The sequence below is a fragment of the Canis lupus genome, chromosome 5 (genome assembly GCF_011100685.1).
Source record: "Canis lupus familiaris isolate Mischka breed German Shepherd chromosome 5, alternate assembly UU_Cfam_GSD_1.0, whole genome shotgun sequence".
Lineage (NCBI taxonomy): Eukaryota > Metazoa > Chordata > Mammalia > Carnivora > Canidae > Canis > Canis lupus.
The window spans coordinates 3858202-3884550 of NC_049226.1; the positions used below are offsets into that span (position 1 = coordinate 3858202).

The 26349-nt window shown below is 45.5% G+C and overlaps 1 protein-coding gene and 1 long non-coding RNA gene across 7 annotated transcripts; both read right to left on the minus strand.

Annotated features, from left to right (window-relative positions):
- On the minus strand, positions 1-21965 carry LOC111095778. Of its 6 annotated transcripts, none has more exons than XR_005359038.1 (4): positions 20952-21534; positions 15001-15089; positions 12864-13154; positions 2-2678 (listed from the first exon to the last, which is right to left on the minus strand). XR_005359038.1 is itself a non-coding variant. In XM_038535620.1 (3 exons), exons 1-3 carry the CDS (start codon positions 21524-21526, stop codon positions 2644-2646), a joined length of 699 nt encoding a protein of 232 aa, XP_038391548.1. In that variant the 5' UTR covers positions 21527-21536; the 3' UTR covers positions 1-2643. The 6 variants fall into 6 exon arrangements, 3 of the variants coding, with proteins under 3 accessions (XP_038391548.1, XP_038391547.1, XP_038391549.1); XR_005359040.1 differs by lacking the exon at positions 20952-21534 and adding an exon at positions 21692-21959 and having other exon boundaries at positions 4-2678; XM_038535620.1 differs by lacking the exon at positions 12864-13154 and having other exon boundaries at positions 1-2678; positions 20952-21536.
- Positions 17581-20010, minus strand: LOC111095779. The gene is made up of 4 exons (XR_005359042.1): positions 19491-20010; positions 18726-18847; positions 18108-18200; positions 17581-17983 (listed from the first exon to the last, which is right to left on the minus strand). It is a non-coding gene; the product is annotated as an uncharacterized LOC111095779 (long non-coding RNA).
- Positions 21966-26349: the final 4384 nt, after the last annotated feature.

Consider the following 26349-nt stretch of genomic DNA (forward strand, 5'->3'; position numbering starts at 1 on the left):
CAGCAATTTTCCCCCTGGTCTGAGCTGAAATTGGCTCTGGATGAATTGTTTTTCAGTCTTTACATGTAAATTCCCTGCACACCCCTCGCTCTTCCAGGCAGTCCTGGGACATTCCCCCGCTACGCTGCCGCTGTTCCGTCCAAACCTCTGGTTCCTGGAAACAGCACGCTCTTACACGGCAACGACCCCCGTGCCTCCTGCTCCAAGGCCCAGTCACAGAAGGGGTGCTGCTGCCAGGGGCTGGGAAAACCTGCAGGTCTCACATGGCCCCGCGGACGAGGGGAGCCGCAGCCTGTCCAGGCTTGGTGGAGCGAGGGCCCAGGGCAGAGATGCCCTGGGCACTCCCCTGGCCTGCATCCCCCTTTCACTTCCAGAAACACTCACTGGATCCCAGCTAAGCCCAAGACCAAATCATAGGGTCAGGTTCTAGGAGGTTCTAAACAAATCTGAGACTGATGTCATCATAGAACAGGGTTGTCACAGTTAGCAAATCAAAACACACACAAAAAAATTTGAGTATAACTATGCTCTTAATTTTATTTGAGATATACTTATGTCGAAAAATTATTCATTGTTCATTTGAAATTCAAATTTAACTGAGTCCCTGTACGGAAGAGCCTTAGCCTCCTCCTCCCTCACATTATTATAAATCAGATACATAGGTTTTAGGGATGCCAACCATTTGCCCCTCGTGATGCTGAAGTCGAAAGGCCAAAATGGTCCAGGCTTTTTAGAGAGACAGATGGAACTTCTAGTTCCAGCTCTGTATTATCCATCCAGCAACAGTATTATCTTGAGGTCAGTTCATTTCTTTAGGCCTTAATTTATTCATCTGAGACATGTGAACAACAAATAGTCTCTACCTCACAAAGGTGAGGATTGCATGGATTAGACAACACATATATAATATTTTTAGAGCCGTGCCTGGCACACAGTAAGCATTCGGCAAGTTCTTATAACTGATGTTTAAAGTTTTCACGTATAGGGATCCCTGGGTGGCTCAGTGGTTTAGCACCTGCCTTCGGCCCAGGGCATCGTCCTGGGATCCTGGGATCAAGTCCCACATCGGGCTCCCTGTATGGAGCCTGCTTCTCCCTCTGCCTGTGTCTCTGCCTCTCTTTCTCCCTCTCTGTCTCTCATGAATAAATAAAGTCTTTAATAAAATAAATAAATAAATAAAGTTTTCACGTATAAATCAGGTTTCAAACAGTATAGTAACATGAAGCAAATGGGTAAATCATCAGTCACAAACATTTTTCTCAGACCTGATACTTAATTTTGATATCCGTGAAAGGTATTACCATTCCTTCCTGTAGGTGAAGGTTACGTATATTTATAGAACCTATTGCGATGAAATGACAAAGTTGGAGGCTTGGGAAAAAAAATGTTTTGATTCTCAGGTCAGTATTTTTTCTAAGCATATTTCAATTCTCTGGTGCCAGCCCTCGAGTGGATTATTATGGGAGGTGTAAGATGATATGGAGTTACTCCCGAAACCGAAGTACGGGACACTGCCTTGCTGCTTCAACTGAAATTTGGAGTCTAGTTCTTTCCCTTATTCTCCTCTTAGGGGGGGAAAGAGAAGTTGACCCAGTTAGGAACAGCGTGAGGTGCCTGAGCACACTGACAAGATACACATCTGCAAATTATAGGCTCAAATTATAGGTTCGTGGTGTGGGCATATGGGGCAGCTTGCCCCAGCTCGGGACAGTCTGGGTTCTCTCCTTCATTCCACAGGGCTTCGGCTGTTGAAACGAGTCAGAACTCTCCCTCGGCTTCCATTCCTGAAGAAATTCTTTCTCCGCAGTTGTCTAGACCCACCCATATCTTGGGTTGAGGTTAAAATCTAAAGTAGTTCCGGGCACCCCAAGGGGATTAAGATCCCCTCTCTTCCCAGGTTCTAAATCTCCCTGCACTAGCAGAAATTGGATATGCTGCCTTAGTTTCTCCGATGGCTGAGAACAGAGGCCCCCAGAAGGGGGCACGCAGAAGATGGGCAGTTAGGCCCCTCCTGAAGGCCAGCACAGTGGTGGCCACTTCGTTCGCCAAGGCAGGGGGATGGTCCACGGTGACGGTGGATGCATTCGGTGCTAGTACAAAGCATGCTGCGACTTCCAGGGACAACACCTACTCTGTCTACTTTCTCGATGTTGGGAAGGTCTTGCTTTGATCACCCTACTATTCTTCACATTTTAAACTCCCCCAGCAGCAGTGATGGGTGAATGATACATTAACTTACAAAAAAGGACAAACAGCAGAGCATGAGAAAGTCCCAATTCCTAATATATATATATATTCTGCAGCTGATAGGAATCCATATCTAAAACCCAATGGCCAGTTCCCTGTCCTAAGTTTTCAGCCTAAGACATTCTCAAGAATTCTCTCTAACTTCCTTTTTGAATAATCTAAAATGCTGCAGGTTCATCTTTTTTACGTTCCCAGCCCTACTTCTAATCAATTTTCTTTCACACTTTCCCGTCCTCCAGATAAATCAAATGCCAATTTATCTTCTTCTTCCTTATTTTCTGCCTCCTTTCATTTCATCTCTGCTCGTCACTAATCAGCTCGTGCAAGCATCCACATGTACATTCCGTGTACATTTGATAGTTCTTGTTTGCAGCAAGGAGCGTTACCTCAAATTCGTCAAATACCCAAGCGATAAGGAAGCGCGCTATTAACTGCAAGGAAACAAAGTAAAATATTTAAGGCAATTAGAGAACAATTCAAACTAGTAATACGATTAATGACTAATAAAGTGTCTATGCAGCTCTACAAGGGCACAAAGAACAGAACACCCTGAATCTTCTTCGATCTTCACAATATGTGATCTAACCTGATAATAGAGAAAACAGAATGGTGGAGAGGAGTGAAAATGGCATTTATCGTCGAATAGATTAGGTTTGAATTGCAACTCCGCCAGCTAATGCATTGCATGGTACCTGGCCAGCAGGACGCAGGCTCACTTTCCTCAGTTCCAAAATGGGATCAAGAATAACCGAGATGCAAGAGTTTGTGATCATTAGTACGGATGCATATAGAATGTCTTGTTCATGGTTGGTGGCTTATTATGATCCTCATTTAATGATTTAATGTATCAGGAAACAGAGACCCAAAGAATTTTACAAGCTTGTTTGAGGTCGTATGACTAGTAAGTGGCACAGCTGGGATTGAAATGAGGCTTTTATGAATTAAAACCTCTGTGTGGCCCATCACATCATGACCAGAGACTTTAGTTCAGTGCTTCTCAGGACCTACTGTACACACCAATCACCGAGAATCTTGTTAAAATGTAGATCTTAATATGAGATTCTCTGCAATTCTGCACTTTCACAAGCTCTGTCCCAGATGATGCTTACCCTGTAGGTCCACACTTTGATAGCAAAGACATAAAGTGAGTACTAACCAGAATTTAGGAGTACCCCAGGGTGATGCAGGTGGGCCTGTAAGAATTGAGGCTTTTATGTCTGACTCTGGGTTTCAGCTCAGGTCATGATCTCAGGGTCATGGCATCAAGCCCCATGTAGGGCTCCAATGCTCAACGGGGAGTCTGCTTGAGATTCTCTCTCCTGCTCCCTCTGCCCACCCCTCCCCCCCAAAAATAAGTAAATAAATATTTTAAAAAAGAATTGAGGTTTTTAGTGCTAGCGATAAAGATAGAATGCAAAGGTGGCAACCATTTATTCAATGTGTGGAATGCTCGTCAGGTGCATGACTAAGAGTCAAGTGCCCAGGATATAAAGATGAACCAGATATGCTGAGAAGCACATACGTTAACAACAACTTCAGTGGATGGGCCTAATGTATTTGGACACCGGAGGGAGATCCACACGATAAGAGAGAAACTCGGGGCATGTGTGTGCAAATGTAGAATAAGGACAGATGATGGAGAACGCTGATCAACTCCTCAAGGGCCTATAACCTCCATCCAAGCCCACATGGAGCCCACCGTAGGTTCGAAAACAAGGTCAAGTTTAAATCTGGGTTGAAATAGGATGGAAACCAAGGATGCCCACCCCCGGGCTATTGTAGAAAGCAGAGGTGAGCTGTTGTGGGCTTAGCTTTGATAGAAACTGAGGCAACGAAGAATGAAATAGAACTCTAGGACACACTGAGGAGAACCACGTTGCAGGGAGCACTGGACTTTAAACTCTGAGTGATGCCTGGGCTCCATTATAGCTCTGCCTCATGGGAGCCATTTCTGAGCTTCCGCCTTTTCATCCATAAAATACCGACCATCTATTTCAGGGACCGCTGGGAGGATTAAATAAGATAATGCACGTGGATGCCTTTGAAAACTCTGAAGCACTATATAAATTAAGGAGCTATTATTATTAAGTTTCTCATACAGTATCTGACACATTATCACTGAATTAATTAAGTAATGAAAGAACAGAATTTAATGAATGCTTGGCTATGAAGAATGAAGAAGAGGAAAAAAACCAAAGGTGATCTCAAAATGTCCAGAGTTCTAGAATAAGAAAATAGTTGCACTGTGTTTGATGGGACTGGGGAAAGGGAATCCACGGGGGAATGAGACGGGAGGGGGGTTGGTAAATCTTATGAGAGACTTGGCCTTGATAAGGCTGAGAGTCCCAGAAGCAGGACATTTCTCTGACTCTCAAAAGCAATCTAGGATTTCTAATATAACTTCAGGTAATTTTTATCATCGCAACACCACCCATCGTCATTTGGTGCCCAGCTGGTTGGCCTTGGACTAGGTTTTGCTAAGCGTTTGTCACCTCACCTATAAAATAGACATACAGATAATACCTGCCTCAAAGGAATGCTGTGATGACTACGACTTATAATACTTATAAAGCTCTTCAGCCAGCACGTGGCACGTTCTGGGTTCTTCATAACACCTCCCCCCCCACCCTGTTGCTACTGTCATCATTGTTATTATTAGGGTCATGTGTGGAACCCAGAGTGGGGCTTGAACTCACAACCCTGAGATCAAGATCTGAACTGAGATCAAGAATCAGACACTTAACCCACTGGGCCACCCAGGAGCCCCAGTTATAGTGACGTTTAAAAAGGAAAACAGAGAGACACAGAAACAGCATGGGTCCAGATCAAAACACAAAGAGCGTTGAAGCTATAGGGACCCCAAAGATCATGGGTCCAGGTCTTCCCTATCCACGCTTCTATCATTTACAAATGAGGAAACTGAGGCCCACAGACGAGGCTAATGATCAATATGATTTCTTTGGGAGAGTTCCCATTGATACCAGGGTGCAAAAAATCTCCAGGCAACTAAGAGAGAAAAAAGTATCTACGGAAAGCACTGATTTGTGAGCTTGCTCCATGGTTAAGGCCATTCTTTTCATCTACGGGGAAGTATATTCCTTCCATGCTGGACTATTAATTAAAATTCAGCGATGCTAATTTTACTGCCAACTTAGGAGATTCTTATTACATTTATTTTCCAGGTAATTGCTGCTTGTACAGGAGTTCAAATAGATGTCTTTTTTAGATGGTGCAATAGATCAGAATTATAATAGTTAAATTCCTCACCCTTCATTTTGCTCCCTCCGATTCTGAAGCCTGCTTACTCAAATACCAAGAGCGCCCTCCCTCCTTCTCTCTCTCCTTCCCTCTCCTGTGCGCTTGGGTGCCTTAGTCTATCCTGTGTTCTCTCTCTCTCTCTCAATGATAAGATCTACAGAGGCGTGGATCAGCAAAATAGAGTTTCTGTTTTCTTTTTCGCCATTTTATCCAACCATTTCCCCTCCGAGGAAGAACCAAAAGTAATCTTTTACATAGGTGTGGAAAGAGATACCAAGCACTTCTTCTTCCACCACCATTTTTATGCTGATTTCTATCCCCACTTTCCAGATGAATAAATTGATACTCAGAGGAATAATCTCCCCGATGTTACACAGCTAATACAAAAAGGCAGATTCCAGTTCCACCTCCTTTTTTTTTTTTTTTTTTTTTTTAAGCTTGGCTAGGAAAAAAATCCAGGAAAAAAATTGTAATATGCTGTGTACTCCAAAACAGAAAGAAAGAGATGGTGGTAGGGAGCCACTTCCCTCTTCAGGAAGAAGGAAAAAGCATCTGGGTGGGAGCCATGGAGGCAGGTGGCACTCCTCAAGTCCTGTCCCAAAGCAGAGGCCCTCTTTCTCCCTCTGTGTGTCCCTGGGCCTCTTACGGTGGGAAGGTTTCCTTCTCCCTTCTCCATGACATTGAGTTCCGTGAAGATGCCCCGGAAGGATGAGGCCACACTGGAAGGCACTTTTCAGGAGGAAGCAGCAGGTGCCTGAGTCCAGGCACAAACCAGCTTCATAGCTGTGAGCTTTAGTGCTCTTGAGATGCTTGGATCTTCCAGCCCGAGTACCAATTAACTGTATGCTGGGGAAGGAGGTGGTTGACAGGAAGAAGCATATATTAATTTTAAAATCTCAATTCCAGTTGCCTTTAACTGTATCCTTATTATGTGCCAAGCATGATACTAAGAGCTTCCCATGCTTCATCTCCATTTGCCCCAATAACCTTGTAAATTGGGGACCATTATTATAATTGGATCTATTTTATGAGTGAAAAATGTGAGTCTCAATAAATTAAGTGTAACCAGTGTGAGGTCATGTCACTAAAAATCGCCAGGGCCACCTGGGTGTCTCTGACTCCAAAGCCCCTCACTCTGAGTGGCTCCGCAGACTACCCGCCTGGATGTCGTGGGTTGTCTAAATCTTCGGTCCCACAGAGTAGTATTAGGGGAGCAGGGAAGGGAAGTATTGTGACTATCACAGTGGTACCCACACGAAAAGTTTACGTCTCGAGGGAGGTGTGTATGCTTACCTGACAGGGACCACAAGGAAACATTAGCTTGTCTAATTTATATTTTGATGCCACCCTTTGAAAGTACGTACGTATGAGTTTTATAATACAAATAACACATTAGTACAATAGTACATACATAATCCATAAAGAAATAAATATAGGACCTTTCGCAAATTTATTTTACAGATTGGGATCAAACATATTCTTTGTCTTGAGATCTAGTATTGTAGACCCTTAGAGTTGGGAAGGAAGTTTAGAGGACCTCTATTCTGTCTGCTTCCACGCGCCCTGGCTGGGCTTTCCAGGATTAACCTCCAACCTTCGGCTGAGAGCTCTGGGTTTGTAGCTTTTTGGGTGGTTTTTTGTTTTGTTTTGTTTTGTTTTTGTTTCTTGCCACTATTTCATAGATATGGTCACTTTAAGCTCTTCTTTTCTATGTATCCCAACTCGAGGCTGTGCAATCTGCTGACTCGGCGAACACAGACGGGGACCCAGGTACGGGACATGGACTTTCAGGTGAAGGGGGCCCCAGGATTGGCCAACGTGGTGGTGAGCAGACGTATGTGGGAAACCAGCCAGAAGTCATCAGGAGACAGACCCATCCCACACCCCAACACACGAGTCCCTGTGGTGGTGAGAGCGCGTCCATCCTGAGGCTGCTAGCCGGCAGACTTAGCTTGGAGAGCTGCTCTTCTCTTCTGATCTCAGCCCCTCCCCATTAGTTTTCCTTCCTGTGGTTCTGAATTGCAGAAGTCTTCAATCAGCACCACTGAGCGGGCTCTTCTGGAAGAAAACTGTCTTGCACCTGGCTTCTAGGAAACCTGACCTAAAACACTACACATCAGAATCATCTGAGGAAGTTTATAAAAATATCTCTACCTAGACCTAAACTCCTTCACCTACTGAGTCAGGATCAACAGATACTTCATGCGTGAGGGACAGGCAGCTATATGTCTTAGACCCTAGTAGGTATATCTCAGGCATCACTTCTCTCTCAATTTTATTTTGAAAATTTCAAGTGTATAGAAATAATGAAAGAATAATATAATAATAAACACCTACATACTCCCCATCTAGATGCACCAATTATTAACATTTTCCTTCCATTCTCTCTCTCTTCCTCTCTCCTGCCATATCAAAAATCATTTGCAAGTAAATTATAAACGTTATGACGCTCCATTCTTAAATACTTCAAACATGCGTCTTCCAAAAATAAAGACATTCTATATAACCCCTAAAAAGTTAGTATTATTGGCTAATATCACCAAAGTATACTATCCATATTTAACATGAACACTCTTTTTAAGGTCAAGTGTTGAGATATTCTCAACTATGGATACCATAGAAGTTCAGAAAAGGGAAATAGCCCTATGGGTTGAAGAGCAAGGAGAAATCTTCAAGCAGGAAGTAAGATGTGTTTGTTTTTTAAAGATTTTGTTTATTTATTCATGAGAGACACAGAGAGAGGGACCCAGAGACACAGGCCAAGGGAGAAGCAGGCTCCCTGTGGGGAGACTGATGTGGGACTCGATCCCAGGACCCCGAGATCACGCCCTGAGCAGAAGGCAGACGCTCAACCACTGAGCCATCCAGGTGTCCTTGAAGCAGGATTTGAATTGGACTTTGGAGAACTGATATTAGTAAAGAGGAGAATGAAGAAACACTAAAAAGAGGTAAATAAATATATGCAGAGGTACAGAAATGAAAACCAATATGGCTTTTGGCAGGGGGAAATAACTGAGCAGACCCACAGTCCATGGAGTGTAGTAGAGAGAAGCTGTGTAGGCCACATGGAATCAGCACAGAGAGATTTGCAATTTAAGCAATCAAAGAAATGGTTGCCACATACCAAGAAATTTTAAATGTGTCTGGCCTTTAAGAGTCATATCCGGTTTTTAGAATGTATTCAGATGTAAAAGAGGAAGAACAATGTTTAAAGATTTAGAGTCAAAATTTCTTTTTTTCTTTTTTTAAGATTTAATTTATTTATTCATGAGGGACACAGAGAGGCAGAGACACAGCAGAGGGAGAAGCAGGCTGATGCGGACCTCAGTCCCTGGACTCCGGGATCACGACCTGAGCCAAAGGCAGATGCTCAACCCCGGAGCTACCAGGTGCCCTAGAGTCAAAATTTCACTGGGAAATTAATTGGTGATTAAAATCCATTCAACTCACATATTCATTCTACAAACATTTTCTGAGTTCCTATTATTTTCCAGATACCAATCTAAGCAAAGAGAAGTCTTGAAAAGGACAGACAAGGTCCCTGCTTTCCTAAACCTCAGGAGTGTGTGTGTGTGTGTGTGTGTGTGTGTGTGTGTGTGTGTGTTACATGTCCGGTGGGAAGGGCCAGGAATCATTCGATAGTTAAATAAGTAAATGAACAACAAAAGATTCGGTTGACAGTGATACGGTTAAAATAAGAAAAAAATTGAAAGAAACCAATTAATAGTGATTGGGGCCTGGTTCAAATTAGGTATTCAGGAAAAGCAGTATTTAAAGCACTGTTTGCTGGAGCCGGCCACCATTCAAAAGAACAGATTGTTAAGATTTCCGCTATTTGGGGAGCTGTTTGACATTACATTGGTAGCTTTAAGTAGGCCATGGCAAAATATCTACACAAATTGGCAAATGCTACAAATCATGGCTTCTTTCTTCCAGAGAGTGAGCAGGCTGTCAAACATTTGCCAGGGTACCACTGCATCTAAGCTACAGCCTAAATGGCAGAGAAACAGCAGTGTGGAGATCCAGAAGAGGATATGCTAGGGTATCAGAGCAAAGGCTCTACAATGTAGAATAAGCTTGGCATATTTGAGGAACACAAAGAAGGCTAAAGTTTGGTGACACTGGAGAGAGAGAGCAGCACAGGAGAGGGATGGAGATTGGCTGAAACTGAATCACGTGGGACCATGTAGGCCTGTCACGACATTGGAGCTTTTATTCTGAATGTGACGGGGAGTCATGGGTAGATCTTAAGCATTAGGCTAGCGTAATTTGAATTATGTTTTTAAAAGATCACCTTGGTTGTGAGAGAATGGTTGGGAGGAAGGGAAGAGTGACAGCAAAGAGCTCAGCTAGGAGTTTAGTGCTTACAAAGCAATGAGTGTGCAAGGTTATTCACTGAAGACAGCGTGGTGTCACAGCAAAATACTGGAACCAGCCGAACTGTCCATTAATAGCAAAGGAAGTGGAGTGATAATGCTCTTTGCATATAATGCGACTGCTCAACTGTTGTTTTTAAAAAAAAAAAAAAGATTTTTTAAAATTTAAGATTAACAAAATATCTCTAAGATATATTATTAAATGAAAAAGAAGCTGATGCAAACCAGATTGTAAAGGATGCTGCGCTTTTATGTAAAATGGGGGGCAGGGTACAAACGAGACTTTGTTGGGATTTGTATGTAAATACGTTGCAAATTACCTAAAAGTGGTTATAAGAAACTGCTAATAGGTCAAAGCATATGCAATTATCATTTTGGAGGTCAAAATAATTTTTAAACATCAGCAATTGCATATGATTTGGCCCAAAAGTTGTTATTTGTGTTGCTGTTTTATTTGATGCTGCTTATAGGCTAGTGAATAGATGCGGTACAGTCTTATGAGGGGCACTTCTTCCTTATGCCCTTTTACGATTTATTAAACTGTGAAAAACTGATCTCTTGTTCCCTATTTTAAAATTAGGTAAATGATTGATAGGTAGATGACAGAGCGAGGGAGAGATGAGAGGCTCATGCAAAAGTCCAATAAAAGTTTATGGGACCCGAGACTAGAGTGTGAGAAAAGACAGATTTGGGATGTCATTTTGAAGTAGAGTTGATAGGACTCACTGTTAGATTTGTGTTTGGGGTGATGCAATTAAGAAAAAAGAGGAAGCAAGGAGAAGTCCTCACTTAAGCAATTAAATAGAGTTGCTCCAGCAACTAAATCAGTGATGCAATCATCTACAAAGACAGGAAAGATGGGGGCATCGAGACGCTGAGAAATGTTCCACGGAGAGAGCTGTAGACACCCAAGTGGGTGCGCCAATTAGGAAGTGAGACAGCCAAATCTGGGGTCGGGGAGGGGGCTCAGGGCTTTGAGCTCTAAAGTCAAGAGTTCTCTCAACTGTCAGAAGGGAGAGGAGGGTATGTTCAAAGGGGACTCTGCCAACTTCAAGGCTCTTCCTTTTCCCTTTGTCCGGGAACATCACAGAGGCTTGCCCGATAGGTAAACCGAATGTCAGGGAGAAATGAGTAAACTGAGAAAATCGGAACATGCTTCCTCACATTGAAACGCCCTTGCGCCTACATATCATGTGTCATTCACTCCGTGCGCACTTGCACACATCATCGAGGCAGTCGGGAGGAGAGGTTTTCGAGGGTGGCACCATTGCTCGGGGACCAATCTCGGCTCCCCAGCGACTGGAGGACTGAGTTTCCTGAGTGTCAGATCCTGCACGTCTTCCCACCCGTTCAGTGGGAGGCGCGGAGGCACAAAGTAAGTTCAAACAGGGGCAAACCCGAAATGATTCTACTCCCTCCCCCCCCAAAACTACCTAATCCAACTGTAAAAAATAACTCAAAGAGAAATGGAACTCGGTGATGGGAGAAGGCAATAAACCGACCTGGGCATATGTGGGACTGAGGATAAAAGAGTAAGTGACAAAAACAAGATAAATGGAAACATGATCAAAATAAAAACTTTTGAGAGATCTAATGTTTGGGATTCTCTGCCTAGGATTCAGGCTCAGTACCCAGCAGGGTTTGAAGTGAGCTTGGCAGTGGGGAATGGAGCAGAGTCTCTGTAGGTTTGCAGAAGGAACATGAAAACGCAGGCTCTGAACACAACCGCACACACTTATCTTCAGAGAAGATGGTCCCCCGGCGCTTCTGGCGAGTGCCGAGCTGTTAGCCTTGCATCCTCGCTCAATTCTAAAAACGGATAATTAAATTCTATTGCTCTAATGAAATTCCCCCTGTCGTTTACACTGCAGAGTGTACATGGAGCCTTCCGGGAGACCGGGCGGGGGGTGGGGGGTGCCCACCCTAAGCAGGAGCTCATCTACGCAGCACAGAGCAAAACAGAGATGAGTCATTAGCTAATGAGGGTGAGCCCTGAGCGTGACTCGAGTGAAAAATTCAGGCCTGAAACCGGACAAGATGAGATCAAAATATTTTATGTTCTTTAGGTGCGGGGCTGTCCTCACTGAACAAAATCCAGGTAATGGCCACGCATGTGCTTAGTTTGGTGTTATGAGCATCTGGGTCTTAGTTCGCCCTGGAGAGAAATATGCATAACGGGTAGGCTAACAGCTCTCTTGTCTACTCGGAAATCTTCCAGAAAAAGAGGATAGGACCGTATATAGTAGCATACGTTGTTCTTATACTTACTACTATTATTGGATCCATGACTGACAAGGAGGGAAGATGGTATGAAACGCATGCAAAATTTTAAGTACACATATATTTATGAATATACATTTGAGGGTTCTTATGGGACTCCAAAAGTTTGGTGCACTGAAGATTCTTACAGAAAATTTTTAAAAATATTAACTCCTATTTCCTCTTGGAACGTGGGGCCACGAGACCCTCGAGATCACCGTGGTGCTCTTAGGTTGGCCTGCTCCAGTCAGTGAGACAGCACAGGCCCAGGAGAGTCTATTTTTATCATCTGTGTTACCTTCTTATTCCCTTTTTAACAGTGAGAACTTGCCACTGACCCTTGCAGGGAGATCATTAAGCAACAGCAACAATAACAACAAAACCCCAACACCTCTGGGACCAAAGAGGCACCAAAAAATATACATTGATATTATAACCGGAGACAGGAACCTAAGGGGTGTGTGGGGGAGGAATGAATTAAGGGAGCCATCATGACAGTGAAATGCATTATTACCTAGTTATTCAATGCACTCTTGGCTTTTCAGGTGATGAACTTTTCACACCAGAAGTGGGGAAATTAATCAACTTTTCCTCCCCGTATGTCTCTTTGTGTCTTCTTACTGTCTCATCTAATTGTTTTGCACTCAATATGGACATTGTTCTCATTTCAACTTTCCCTGCAAAGCTCGGGCGCCCTTACGTGACCCTGAAACACATTCTCACCTCATCCAGCATAACGTGCCTCTAGTTTCTGCAGCGTTTCCTCAAGCAGACATGAATGAGGAAGTTCCTCGGCTTCTTTTATGACAGTCGTGCGATCCCAGAGCCTCACCTCCTGCTTCATCGCGCTAGTACAAACTTCTCAGTTTCCCTTGCTGCCTTCAACAGACTCTCCTGTCCTCTCCCAGGCACCCAGGAGGACCACGAGGTGTCCAAAGCGGTCGGTGACCCCTAGGACGGGACCTCGTGAATTCTTCAAAAATGTCCCATTCCACCTGTAGGGTAATGCCCTTGCTGCAAAAGAGATCACAGATGATTCTCCCTTTGTCTCAAAGATTAACAAGAAAGAGAGAGTTGGGAGAAACCTTCAGGATATATCCAATTTCTGACTATCTCGTGATATACAGACTAAACTTCTGGAAGGCTAAATAAACTTTGTAATTATTACTCAGAGTTTTTCCCATTGTGTAGAATGTGGTCTTCTCTCCTGCAACACAACCCATTTACATGCCTTTAGAATCATCCTGGGAATTTAAGACCTTCTGAACACCAAGCTAACGAAGGCCCTGGCCGTCAACTCTCAGGTTTAAAACCATCTATCTGAGCCCAGTGTTGACATCACTCCTATGTGACAAATTTACAAAGGAAGAGACACAGCCTGGCGCATGAAATATAAGATGATTCTATGTCTTAAGTACTTAAAGTCTATTACCAAAATAGGTGTGCAATGTTGCCGTTATAAATATCATGCTTAACACCTTTTGATTCTTTTTACTCTGAAGTGTCCAACCTATTACGGAACAAAGAAAGACCGTCTTTTAAATCTCGCTCACTTCAGCTTCCTCAGAGATGGATGGGCCCCCTCTGAAGCCCAGTTTCACATAAAAGCACGGCAGTACACTGCTGTAAATCTCTTTTACATCAGCTTTTATGTGAGCCAGGTCTGGGTTGGGCTTCATTATCCCCCTTTTTTTGTTTTGTTTTGGATTTTTTTTTTTGACTGAAAAAAAATATGTAGTCTCCGGCAATTCGGATGATCTGCTTTGTAAATAACATGAATGCACTTGGGCTTAGAGAAAACCACTTGGGGCATGTGGAGCCCTAGGTCTGTACTGGTGTGAAGGGATGAGCCATCCGCTCGCAGAGGGGCCTCCTGGGCCATGTCCCTGCAACTGTGCTCCCTCTGGCCCCTGCCAGGTCTCTGGATCACCCTGCTTTGGTCTGCTGAAGCCATTGCTGGCCTTGACTTCTCAAGGCCAGGCCCCAAAATGCCTTGCTGAAACTGGGGGGAATCCATACATGTCAACATCTTGAGTCCATCATGTGGTCTCCTCAGGAATGCCCGTAAAAACTTTGAGTTGTATCTTAATGTCAGCAGCTGTTAGAAGTCGTGATTCTCTGATGCGACCACATGTGTACTTCTTGAGCTGTGCCTGGACAAATGCAGCCTTTTAACCACTAGTTACAGGATCTGAATTAGATTTTAATCAACTCCAATTCAGCTAGAACGAAGGGTGTCATCGTGCAGAGTGCAATGGAACGAGCGAAGGTCCCGGTTGGTTGGCTGTGTGGTTTGGGCAGGTCAGTTTCTCTGAGCTGCTGCTTCCTTGTTCCTAAAGGAGGGGCTGTTACAGATAATCTTAGAGGTTTTGTCCGATTCTGTATGTTTCTCTGGGACTGTGGTTCGGGGATCACGGGGTGCCCTATCACAGAGGAGAGGAACTGCCAGTCCTTGACTGGGTTTTATCTGGCTTAGGGTAGCATAGCTTGGATCCCTGACAATTGAGTCCGGAAAATGTTTACTTTCCAGATAGCTGTCCTGTCCAGAACAAAACTTCAGATGAGTTAAAGATTAACTGGAGCCGAGGATCTTTTTTCTAGCAATAATGTAATGTCTTAAAGTACTCTGCTGGGATTAAAATGGTGGACTAGATCAACACTCATTTGCTTCCAGTTTCCTCTAAAAAAAACAATTGAAATATAAGTACAGATGTGTAAAAAGAAATAAAATATTACTAATATGGAATAGCTATGAGAAGAGGGGCTTGGATATGGGGGTGTCATTCACAAGCAGGCATTTTAATGCATTTCTCAGAGACAGGAAGCAGAGCTGAATAATGAAGCGGGTACAGAAGATTACCTGCATCCTGCAGGCAGCTGCGAGGTGAGGTGTCTCCATCCTGCCCCACGGAACCCTGTGAGGTTCTGAGCTGGGAAAGAGCAGGCATCCTGGAGGGAGGGAATGAAAAGTCAGTCTGAAAATACAGGAGGATAAAAATGTTTGCTGAGGAAGTCAAACACGTTGCAGAAAGTGAAGGCTTTTAGTTCAGCACGTTGACACTCTTTGTTGGGGTCTGCCTCTTACGCCCCAGAGCCCACAGTCAGAATTCCCAATTATTCTCTTAAGTATCACTATGTAAATAAGGATTGCTTGGCATGGGGGAACCAGGAGCAGGAAAGACAAAGGCTTAGACAAACAAACAGGAAAAACAAAAAACCTGCAAGATGAGGCATGATTTTAAAACCAGAAGAGAACTTTCATCATCGTCACCATCGCATCATCATTATCACTGATGGATTGGAGAAGATACTTTCCCCATTAGGAAAAAGAGAAAAACCGGACGGCGAGCATGGGCTCACGAACGTGAAAAATACAATTGACAGATTTTAAGAGCTATAACTCGAAAACGAAATTAAGAAAATAGCCCAGATATAAAACAAAAAATCAAAGACAAAGAAATTAAAGGGAAATGTAAGAGGTAAGGAGGAGCAGGTCAAAAGATCTAACACCAGCTAAAGTGAGCCTTCAAGAGAGAAAATGGGATAATGGGAAGAGACAATCGTGGACAAAACAATAGATGAGAATTTCCAGAGTTGAAAAATAATGAGTTTTTAGATTTAAAAAAAAAGTTTACATCTACATATGTTTCACTGACAAAAAGAGAATTCTGAAAGCTTTCAGAGGAACAAAATAAAGTTGCCTATGCAGGTATGAGAATCGGGCCCACATCCCGCCTTACTTCTAGTTAGCAACCTGCCATGCTTACGATGTTTGAAGGGAATAGAATTTTAATCCAGAGTGCTCACCTGGACAATCAACCAGCTGTAAGGGTAGAAACTCACTCTTACAAATGTAGGGGCTAGAAAACTTTACTTCTAAACCAACTTTGGGGGGAAAATTGTTTGAGAGTGTACTCCATAATCCCAGAAGAGGAAAATGTGATGCAGGAAACAGGATCTCCTTTAAGGGAATGGCAGAGGCCATGTCGTAACACCTGCTATGTGAAGCCTAAAAAGCCACGCACAGAGTTTGGAGTAGCATGGATCCCCAGGATGGAGGTGAGCAGGGAACAGTGGAGACTTCTGAGGGTAGATGGTGTAACTGAGAGTTTGAAAAACATTTAAAGCCCCTACAAAGGCAATGGTACAAGAGAAAGGTAATTATTCCTCATGAAAAAAATATTGTATCAGATATTCATGTTCTAAATAAGAGGCAATGTAAAGTGAGGCATGATTCTAAGCAAATGATAGGGTATGAGAAAAGAGAATCTATTTGACTTTGAATCGAGGAATAGTCTCCTCGAGAGGACACCCATAGAGAAGGAAATATAATCTCAGCCCTCTCCTTGGCCAGAGATTGAATAATATTTTTCATGGTCACAATAATTTAAATGTTATTTATTAGTTTTCAACTTTTAAAGAAAACCCATGTAGGGGTGTGTGTGTGTGTGTGTGTGTGTGTGTAGGGAGAAACAGAAGCCTTTCTTGTGCTGCAGACCAGAATATAAATGATGTATCAGCCTTGTCAACAAGACAGAAAGGAACATGATATAGAAGGGGAAGTAAAGGAAAAATAGAGAGTTAGGGTATTCGTGGCCTCCTCTTAATCAGAGAATATTAAAAAAAAATACTGTCAAAAGGCAGTGCTGTTTTTATACAAGGGTTTAAGTCTATTTAAGTAATTTTCAATGCAACCAAATGGGATCATTTTTGAAAACAGTAATGAAATTTTAAATATTAACAGGACATGTGTGTATGAGAAAGAGAAGCAATAATAACCTAAATTTTCATCATTTGTGTAAGAAGTAAACTAATAGTGACCAAAATGGGTAAATCAAGAAATCTAGCTTTAAGCTCACTTCCTAGGTTGGAACATGGTCTCGACCTTAACCCCACAGCACAATCATGGATGTCTGGGCCCCACCCCGGAGATTCTGATATCATTCCTGCGGGGTGACGCTGGAGCTCCGAGATGTTTTTAAGTCCCCGAGTGAATAAAAGTGCAGCGCAGACTGAGAGCCCCGGCCCCAGAGGGCCTAGAATAGGGCCCCTAGTAAGGCGGTGGGGAAGGGGCCACGCTCTACTGTTCGGTTTATTACCATATGCACAGACTATCTTCACAGAAATTGACTTTACAGCCTTAAAAGTGGATTTGATAACAGGGCGCATCACTAAGGTATCAAAAGCAGGTGAGTCAGGATTCAGAGCATTGTAGGCTCCGGGGCTCTGGGGTTGAGAATGCCTTGGGTGTCCTCTTGTTCTTCCTCCTTCCTTGAGAGAAGAGGATACTGGGGTCCAGAGAGGCTGAGCAATAGGCTGCTTGCCTCGGGTTAGGGGCCTAGTTAGAAGTGCGGGCAGGACTCATAGGTGCCCGCAGACGTCTCCCAAGATCTAAGCATCCTCTCCCTTCTCCTTCTAGTTTCACCTTTATCCTTCCCCCGCAAATGTGGTCTCTGTGTCCTATCTTCCTCTTTTCATTTTCCCGACTCCCTGCCTCTGAACCGCACTGTCAAGAAAACACAGAGGAGGAGGTAGGTGTTAGGGAACAAGACTCCATCTCCCTGAACTGGAATGGGCTTTCTCGTTGTTAATGTGGGTGGGCTTCATCCGCATGAGGCCACGTTCCCTAAATTATCCTGCATTTGACGTCTGCTTGGCCTTCAGCGGCCTTGACTTGCCTGTGAGCCTCCGTGGAGAGATGGTTCTTCATCGCAGCTGCAAAGACACCTCCCCTTCAGAGAAGGAAGCTGAGTGAGGGGCTCGCCCGATGTTCCACATCCCGTTACGGAGAAGCTGATTTTACTTCTTTCCTGGCTGTTTCAGCTCTGTGTTTCTTCTTTCCCCTTAGATCAATGTGAAGGACGCATAGATCTCCACCCTTCTTCCCACAGCCATGGAGAAATATGGCAGGGCCAGCGACAAAGGTAAGAGATTTATAGACCCCACGAGATCCCAATTAATACAAACCAGAGGGACTGCTCTCTGCCTGCCACTTCTGAGGACCCTGGACGTGCAGCCACATCCTCTCGTAAAGCACAGCATGTTGACACTGGAAATAAACTATCAGTAAAGGTGCTCAGAAAATGCTTTATATGCATTCCTGAGCCATATTCTGTATTTAAACTCCAGCTTTTTAGTATAATTTTAGTCTTGGAACTTAACATTTTTACTGCCTTTTTCTCCAAATAATCAATATTGATTTTACTGTATCTGTTATTATCCTGACAGTAAGATTTATCTTGTTGCTTTGCTTTGCATGAGATGATAGTTCATAGAATGAACATTTATTCCATTCCTTCAGAAAAGCTCCTGGGATAATTATCTTGCCCCATTGGCAAATCTTTCAGCTTGTATTGTATTGAAAAATAATAATTGGCTTTGCCCCCTCATCAGGTTTGAACAGCTTTATTATGATTATGTTTGCTGGGACACTGTGATAGCATCTTTACAGATGTGGGGACTGTTAAGGACTCAGAAACCTGAATCCTTTTAAGGGACATCCCTACCCCCAGCTTCCAAGGACCCCATAGGCTGTGAACGGTGCAAAGTACACTAACGGTCCACTTCTCCGATCCAGGGGCCTACCTTCGGCCCAGATGTACACCATCTGCGGCGGTGGTCATAGACGTGAGCAGGGAGGGGCTGAAGATAATGCTGGCACCAGGGAAACTAATCTTCATACTCTTATGCTCACTGTGGCTTGTGCACTAGAATAGTTCACAATATTCAGACTAAACTTCAGAGGGAGCCGCAAGATGTGGTGGAGAGAGAATGAAGACATGGGAAGTCCGTGAGCCTGGGACCTACTCTCTACTAGCTAAGTGGCCCTCAACAAATTACCTGACCTCTCTGAGCCTCTGAGGCCTGACTTACTCAGAACGATAGCACACGAACAGGCCTATTGGTTGTGTTTGTGCATAAATAAATAACATTATGTATAGTGGTTCATAAATGTAGTTGTATCAAATAGTATGTGTTTGTATGATACAAAAATGTAGGAGTTCACGCAACTCGTCCAGAAGCAACAGAGTCGTAGGAACATCTACTTATTCATTCCCTCCTTACTTTATTCGCTCAACAAATATTTATTGAGCACTTGCTGTGTGTATCAGGCTCGGTGCCTGGTGTAAGAATTCCAAGAGGGGATAAAATACAATCCTGCTCACGGATCTTACGGTTGGTTGCAAACACAGACATTGGCCCATTAGTCTCCCAAACGAAAGAAATGTCAGCTGTGGTGAGGTCTGTGGGAGCAGGTATGGGGAGCTGTGAAAGCTTATCATAGGGCTGTCACCCTACGAGGTGGCGCCCCAGCAGAGGATTGAAGGAGGGGGGAAGGTAGCTACTCACTCAGATGGAGGGAAAAGCATTCCAGGCCAAGGGAACAGCAGGACAAAGGAAGCCCACAGCAGTTCCCATGAGGCCCAAAGAGGAGGCCCAAGTGGCAATGTTTGTCCTGGATTATAGGCTTGTGGATTATTTGTGTTTTCTTCTTCAAAATTTCTTTGCTGTGAAGAAAAAGGCGAATAAATAGCCACCGGAGGTAAAGATGGGAATGAGAGGACACGTGGCAAGGTGAAGGGCCGGTTGCCAGCAGAGGATGAAGAAGGTGAGCGGAGGGGAGAAGTTGGGGGGCAGCGGCACGGAGGGGGGTGCCCCGTGTGTGTCACAGGGCGGCCGGGGCATTGACAGGCATGGGGATGGACACATTATGTTTATCAAGAAGGGAAAGCTAAACAAATAGAAACCAAAAAAAAAAAACACCAAGTTGTGCGATGAAAACTCACAGTGGGCTGGGCCTGGGGCTATTCCACGTGTGACCTCGAGCGTTTCCTAAACTGCGGCAATCCTCTTCTCCCAAGAAACCACACAGGCCGGCACACGGAGCTCTCCTTGTCGGGGGCCCGTGTCCGCCTGCCACATTCCCTCCTCCCCAGCCGCCTCCCCCACCCCGGAGCTGGGCCAGACGCGGCAGAGGCCCGTGGCAGGTGCTCCTTGGGTGCGGGATCTGGGGATCGGGCTCTAGAGCAGTCCTCAGCACGGGCTTCCGGACGCGGGCCCAGCGCTCGGACCCGCCGCCCCAGCTGACCTGCCAGGAGACGGAGAGTCTGACCCCGACACTCAATTAGCAGAACAGACGGTGTATAACGTATGCTTGACACTGATATGATTTAACGTTAATAACTGGTTTTCAAATATTTATTACAATGGCTGTTTTAATAAATATTTCATGAACGCTATTTTTTTTTTCAGAAAACCCTCTGTTGCCAGCGTTGCTGCCTTAATTTGCCTTAATGAGGATTTTTTAAAATGCAGTGATAAATTGCTTTCCTGCCAGCGTACAGGAGGTGAAGAGGGCTCTTCTGGAAGATCCGTCATCTGGGGCAGCGAACCCAGGAAACGCTGAAGAACCAGCCAAAATAAAAGAAAAAAAATCCCCAAAGAAGGACCGACAGCTGTTGTGCGCGGCTCCTAAGAGGACAGGACCCAGCCTAGACTGGGGGCCCCGCGAGATGGGGAAGCACTTCCAGGACAGACAAGGTCACAGAGCCCTTGAACAGGTGCCTGAGGACCCTGGGACCTCCGGGAAGTCCTGGGGAACGAACGGCCAAGCCCAGCGAGAATCCGGCCTGGGCTGGTGCTGGAAGGGGGCGAAGCCGTTCTGGGGCCTCGCAGCCTGACCAAGAAGCGTCCCAGGGCTCGAGAGAGGCAGCAATGGAAGGGGGGGGGGTCCCTGCCTTCTTTGGCCCCACCCCGCTGGAACCCCGGGGGACCCCACGAACCCCCCCGGGTGTCTGCCTCTGTGCTCACCTGCGGGAAGTGCCCACCTGCGGGCTTCGCCTTGCTTTCTGCCCCGCTCCCCACCAACCTACTGCAAACCCTATTCCTTGAAGACATATTGGGCTCCCTGTCCTCTGGAATATCACCGAAATCGGGACGCCTGTCACCCTCCACGTGAGAGGCGCGTCCCCTGTGCCCCGGAGAGCTCTTAGAGCGATGCTGCATCCTGTCCCCAGGTGGGGGACCCCAGACTCGCCAGCAGCGCCCCAGTGGCATTCCATGGCAGTTGGAATTAGCTGCCTTCCCCAATCCAGGCCCCGGAGCCCAGGCCCCGCTGCCTGGTGACCTATTCCCACTGCTGCCACCAGTTCAACAGCTCTACCAAAGTCCACCCTGACCACATCCCTGAGACCCGCCGGAGTCACCTCTCCTGGCTTCTGCTGAGAGGTGACTTCGCCACTGAGAGCCATTGTCACCCTGCTTCGCCCAAACTCCTGTGCCTTTCTGCCCTGAGACATGGGTTGCCATGTGCCTGCGCAAGGGCGGAAGAGCGACCTTCCCTGCTGGGCAGCCCCAGTCAAACCCCTCCATCCCCTACTTCCCATCCCTAGTGGGGGCGCCTTCTGGAAACGTGCCTGTTCCTTCCAGCTGTGCCTCTCTGAGCATCGCACCCGCCCCCCTCCACAGCCGTTTCACTCCCCTAGCCCCTGTCTGAGCCCAGGGCTCCGGCCTTCTGCATTTTATCCCTGGCCTCTGGGGCCTTCACTGACCACAGACGTTAGCTTTAATCGTGTTCAGAGACGTTGTTCCTTAATGATTATGCTCTTCCTGTCATGGCCTCTCCTGGAGGGCCACCGGGGGGCCTGGCTCCCAGAGACGCTGTCCACACTGTAGTCTACCAGGAAGCCCCTGGAACCTCACAGACCTGTTGTCCCGCATCCCCGATTCACCACCCTTGTAAGGCAGTGGTCTCCGTGGACACACTTAGTGAGAACCTAAGCCTAGAAAAAGGGGAGACAGTTAAGCACAGCAGGCATTTAGGCACCTGCTGCGGGCCACACCACACGCTGCAGGTGCAAAGGAGGAGAAGACGTAGACACAACACGGAATCCCACATACAGTTGTTGAATTCTGCAACATACGTACATGCAGAGGCTGAGTTAGGGGCCCGTAGCCAAGTCCAGAAAGGTGCTGAGGGTGGGACGCAGGGAGCACACATGAACCAAGGCTTGAAGTGACCAAGGTTGGCCAAGCGGGTTCAAGAGGGGGTGGGGCACCTCAGAGAATTGCATGAGCATGAGCACCCATTCCCCTGCTCCAGTGATGAAGTTATTATCTACATGGTTTAGCGTCGACAGAGCATAAAATATGCGTCGGAAAATGCCAGGGGCAAAGCTGGAGTATTGGACAGTAACCACGTCATGGAGGAGCTCATTTACCTTTGTGAGAAGCTCCACGTTATCCCAAAAGGTAACAGGAAACCATCGGAGAGTTTCAAAGAGGAATGATACGCCTAGATTCGGGTGTTAAGCCATCACCTTCTCCAGTAGCTCTGGAAAGAGTACTTTTGAGCAGAACAAAATAAGGCAAAAAGCCCAATTGTCAACAACACAGCTCTATACAGACGAGAAAGACCTTAACTAATAATCATACGGCTAATATTTACTGAGTGCTTATTACGTGCCTGATATCATTCAAAGTATTATGTATTCAATGTTCACAGTAGCTCTCCTAGGAAAGCACTATTACAATTTTGATTTTGCAGGAGAGAAAAATAAAGTCCGGGAAGGTCAAGAGCTTGTCCAAGGACATACACAATCAAGGGAGTTGTAGAAAGGACAGGGGAAAGATTGCAGAACGACATAGACGAAGTGCTAAATAAACTGTAAGAGAAGGAATGGGAAGGCAGGGAGTGGTCAAGAGTGATGTCCATTCTCCAGCAGAGGTCACTAGGACATGGGGCCACTGACAAATATGGTGATTAATTTAGAAAAATAAAATAAAATATAGCAGGAGAAAGATAACAAATTCAGCTTGGAACCTGAGCGTGAGGTGCATGTGGGACATCAAGGCAGCGATGACTTCCAGGCAGATGATGGTAAGACAAAGCCTGCGGGTGGCCTAGGAAAACACTCGGGAGTCACCCTCTCAGAGCTGGGAGCTTATCATGTCCAGAGAAGCCTATTTAAGTGCTGAAAATACGCCTGCCGAAGTCAGTGTAATCTGGGAAATGATTCTGGTTCTCAGTTTTGAGAGTTGATAGAAAGTGACTCTAAAAATACAAAGGCACCAGCCCGGCCTATTATAAATAGCCAGAGTTTCCAGGATCTTGGGCCGCCTCTCCGGCTGACCCAGACAGTGGCTGACCGCCTCACTTATTCCTCTGCAAGTCCTGTTGCTGATCCTTTCTTGTTTGAGAGCAAATGGAGGAGAGAACGCATCACATGGTCAGGTGAGTCAGCGCCAGAGGGGCTGGGCTCATGCTGAATGCCAGCAGCATAGCTTCAGGAACTATTGACTGAGCTTAAGACACACACTCACGCACACACACACGTGTGCACACACTAAAGCAAACCAAAACCACACTGATGAAATTACCTGGTGAAGGGATTGAGGCCTGTGTGACCCCCAGCTGCAGAGAAGGTATTCCTGGCCCCCCTCTGGCGGTGCCATCACAGTGCAGGACAGAGAGTGTTTGCAAAGCAAGGGCAGCAGACAATGGGCTCTAATAGAGTCTGTGTGCAGGCTCCTGGCTGCAGCAGGGGTCTCTTCTGGTCGATTGAATACGCTTCTGGGTTTCGTGGCAAAGTGTGATTGGAGCTTCTGATTGTCACAGATCCAGAAGAGGCAAGGTCAGCTTAGGCCTTAGGAGCTGAGGGCAGAAACAGAGTAGTAATTGAGATTTGGAGGAAGACTTGAGCAGAGCCCTCCCAGATGACCACGGGCCTTCTACCTAAACCTTTGGGAGTGGGGGTCATGGACTAAAGCAAGTGTTGGGTCAAGGAAAGGACCCGGATGAAAGCCAATTGTTCAAAGGTTGGCAGAGGAAGGGAAGTCCGAGAGGAAGCAGAAGTCAACCAGGAAACGACGGACAGGAGCAGATGTGATGCCAGACGCGGGAAGCAGGAAGGCGGCAGACCTGGCCAGTGGGCTAGACCATCAAGAGATTCCTCCTCAGGGCAGGGCATGAAGAGAGGCACCTGGTGTGGGGAGCTGGAAAGGGATCATGGACTATAATGTTGGCGTAATAACGGCCTCAAAGGCATTCAGCAGCTGCTGGGAGGGGCAGTGTGTGGGGACAATGATTTTACACAGTGGGGAGTATTAGTTGCCTGGAGCTGCTGCCACAAAATTTCAAACACTGGGTGGCTTAAAACAATAGATATTAATTCTCTCACGGATCTGGATGCAGAAGTCCAAAATCAAGGCATCATCGGCAGGCCCATGCCCTCTCCAAAGCCTCCTCGGGCAAATCGAATCCTTGCCTCTCCCAAATTCTGGGAGCTGCTGGCATTCCCTGACTAGTGGCTACATCACTGTGATGATTAATTTTATGTGTCAACTGGACTGGGTTACAGGATGCCCAGATATTTGGATAAACATTATTTCTGGGCATGTCTGAGGATTTTTTTTTTTTAGGTGGGATTCGCATCTGACTCAATAGGCCGAGTAAAGCAGGTTGCCCTCTACAGTATAGGTGGGCATCATCCCATCTGTTGAGGGCTTGAATAGAAGAAAAAGTCAGAGGAAGGGAGAATTTGCTTTCTGCCGGACTATGTGAGCCAGAGAATGGATGTTACCCTGCCCTCAACTGAGACTTACTCTATTGACTGTCCTGGTCCTCAGGCCTTCAGACTCAGACTGGAGCCACACCATTGGCTCTCCTTGGTCTGCAGCTAACAGAGAACAGATTGTGTGGGATTTCTCAGTGTGTCTAGTTCTGTGAGTCAATTCCTTCAATTCCTCAAAATAAATCTCATAGACGTGTATATGTAGACACAGCCAATAATCGCTGTACGACTTTTGACTCCCCCAAAACTTAATTCCTAATACACTACTGTTGACTGGAAGCCCTACCAAGAACATAAATAGTTGAACAACACATATTTTGTATGTTATATATATCATATACCGTATTCTTACAATAAAGCAAGTAAGAGAAAAGAATGCTAAGAAAATCTTAGGAAAGAAAAAAAATACATTTACTGTGTTATATCTATTAAAAAATAAGTGGACCCACACCGTTCAAATCTGTGTTGTTCAAGTGTCAGTGGTGTGTGTATATAACATATGTACACATCATTGTTTATATTATATATATTTATATTACATATATATTGCTTCTATGTATATAGAACAGAACTGTACGTATATGAATATGTATATATAATATATATAAGCTCTGTTTCTTAGGAAAAAACTGACTAATCCAAGTTTCTATCTCTGTTTTTGCCTTCTCTATGTATTTTTCTCAGAACTTCCTGCCTCTCATATAAGGTCACTTATATGATTGGACTTAGGGGTTATCTTGATGGTCCAGGTTAAGCCCCTCCTTTCAAAATATTTAAGTTAATCCTATCTTTTGCTGTTTAAGGTAATATTTACTCTTTGCCATATAGGGTGATAGTCACAGATTCCAGGGATTAGGAAGTGAACGTACCTTTGGGATGCCATTTTTTTCAGCCTATCACGGGGGGAGCAGTACACTTTCAGGCAGAGGCGAAGAAATCAAAGGAAAAAATAGCTAAAGACATGGGAAAAGATGAAATACTGGAGAAAAATTCTGAAAGACTTGGAAAGCATCGGGAGAAAGAACCGATCAAAAGCAAGTAAAAGGATTGATGAGTGGTGTTAAGTTCTGAGAGCGGGAATCTTTATTTTGGCAGCAGCAACCGTGTCACTCCCATCCACTTGTTGACCTAGGGTAGGAGCTGCCGTTGTAGATCATGAACTCACAACCAGGGCTTTGCTAGCTCATGCGTTACCCGTGGCAGGTTCTGTGAGTCCCCCCTTGCAGGAGAAGAGAGCCTGAGCCAGCCCACTCCCAGCAGTGCTCCAGTGTGGACCAGTCGTATCAGCCTTGCTAGCCGTCACCCCGGTTATTTCAGAGCACACAGCAGACAGGCAATGAAAGGGGGCGTGCAGGTTTCCAGGGGCAATGGGCTGGGGGGAGAAGTATTGCCAAGGGGAAAGAAGTGAGGGCAGGCATGAGTCCTGGGGGGACTTCGGACAGCAGGTGTGGAGGGGGCAGGAGTGGAGACGGAAGCGCCCTACGGCAAGGCAGCCAAAGTCCCCACAGCGGTGCTAGGGAGGGGGAGGTTGGTGTTGCCAAGAGTAGGACAGTGCCGGGGGCAGAGACGGCTCCTGGGACCCCAAACCGTGTCTTCACAACCCACAAACCACTCACTGTACCTGCAGGGCACAGCTG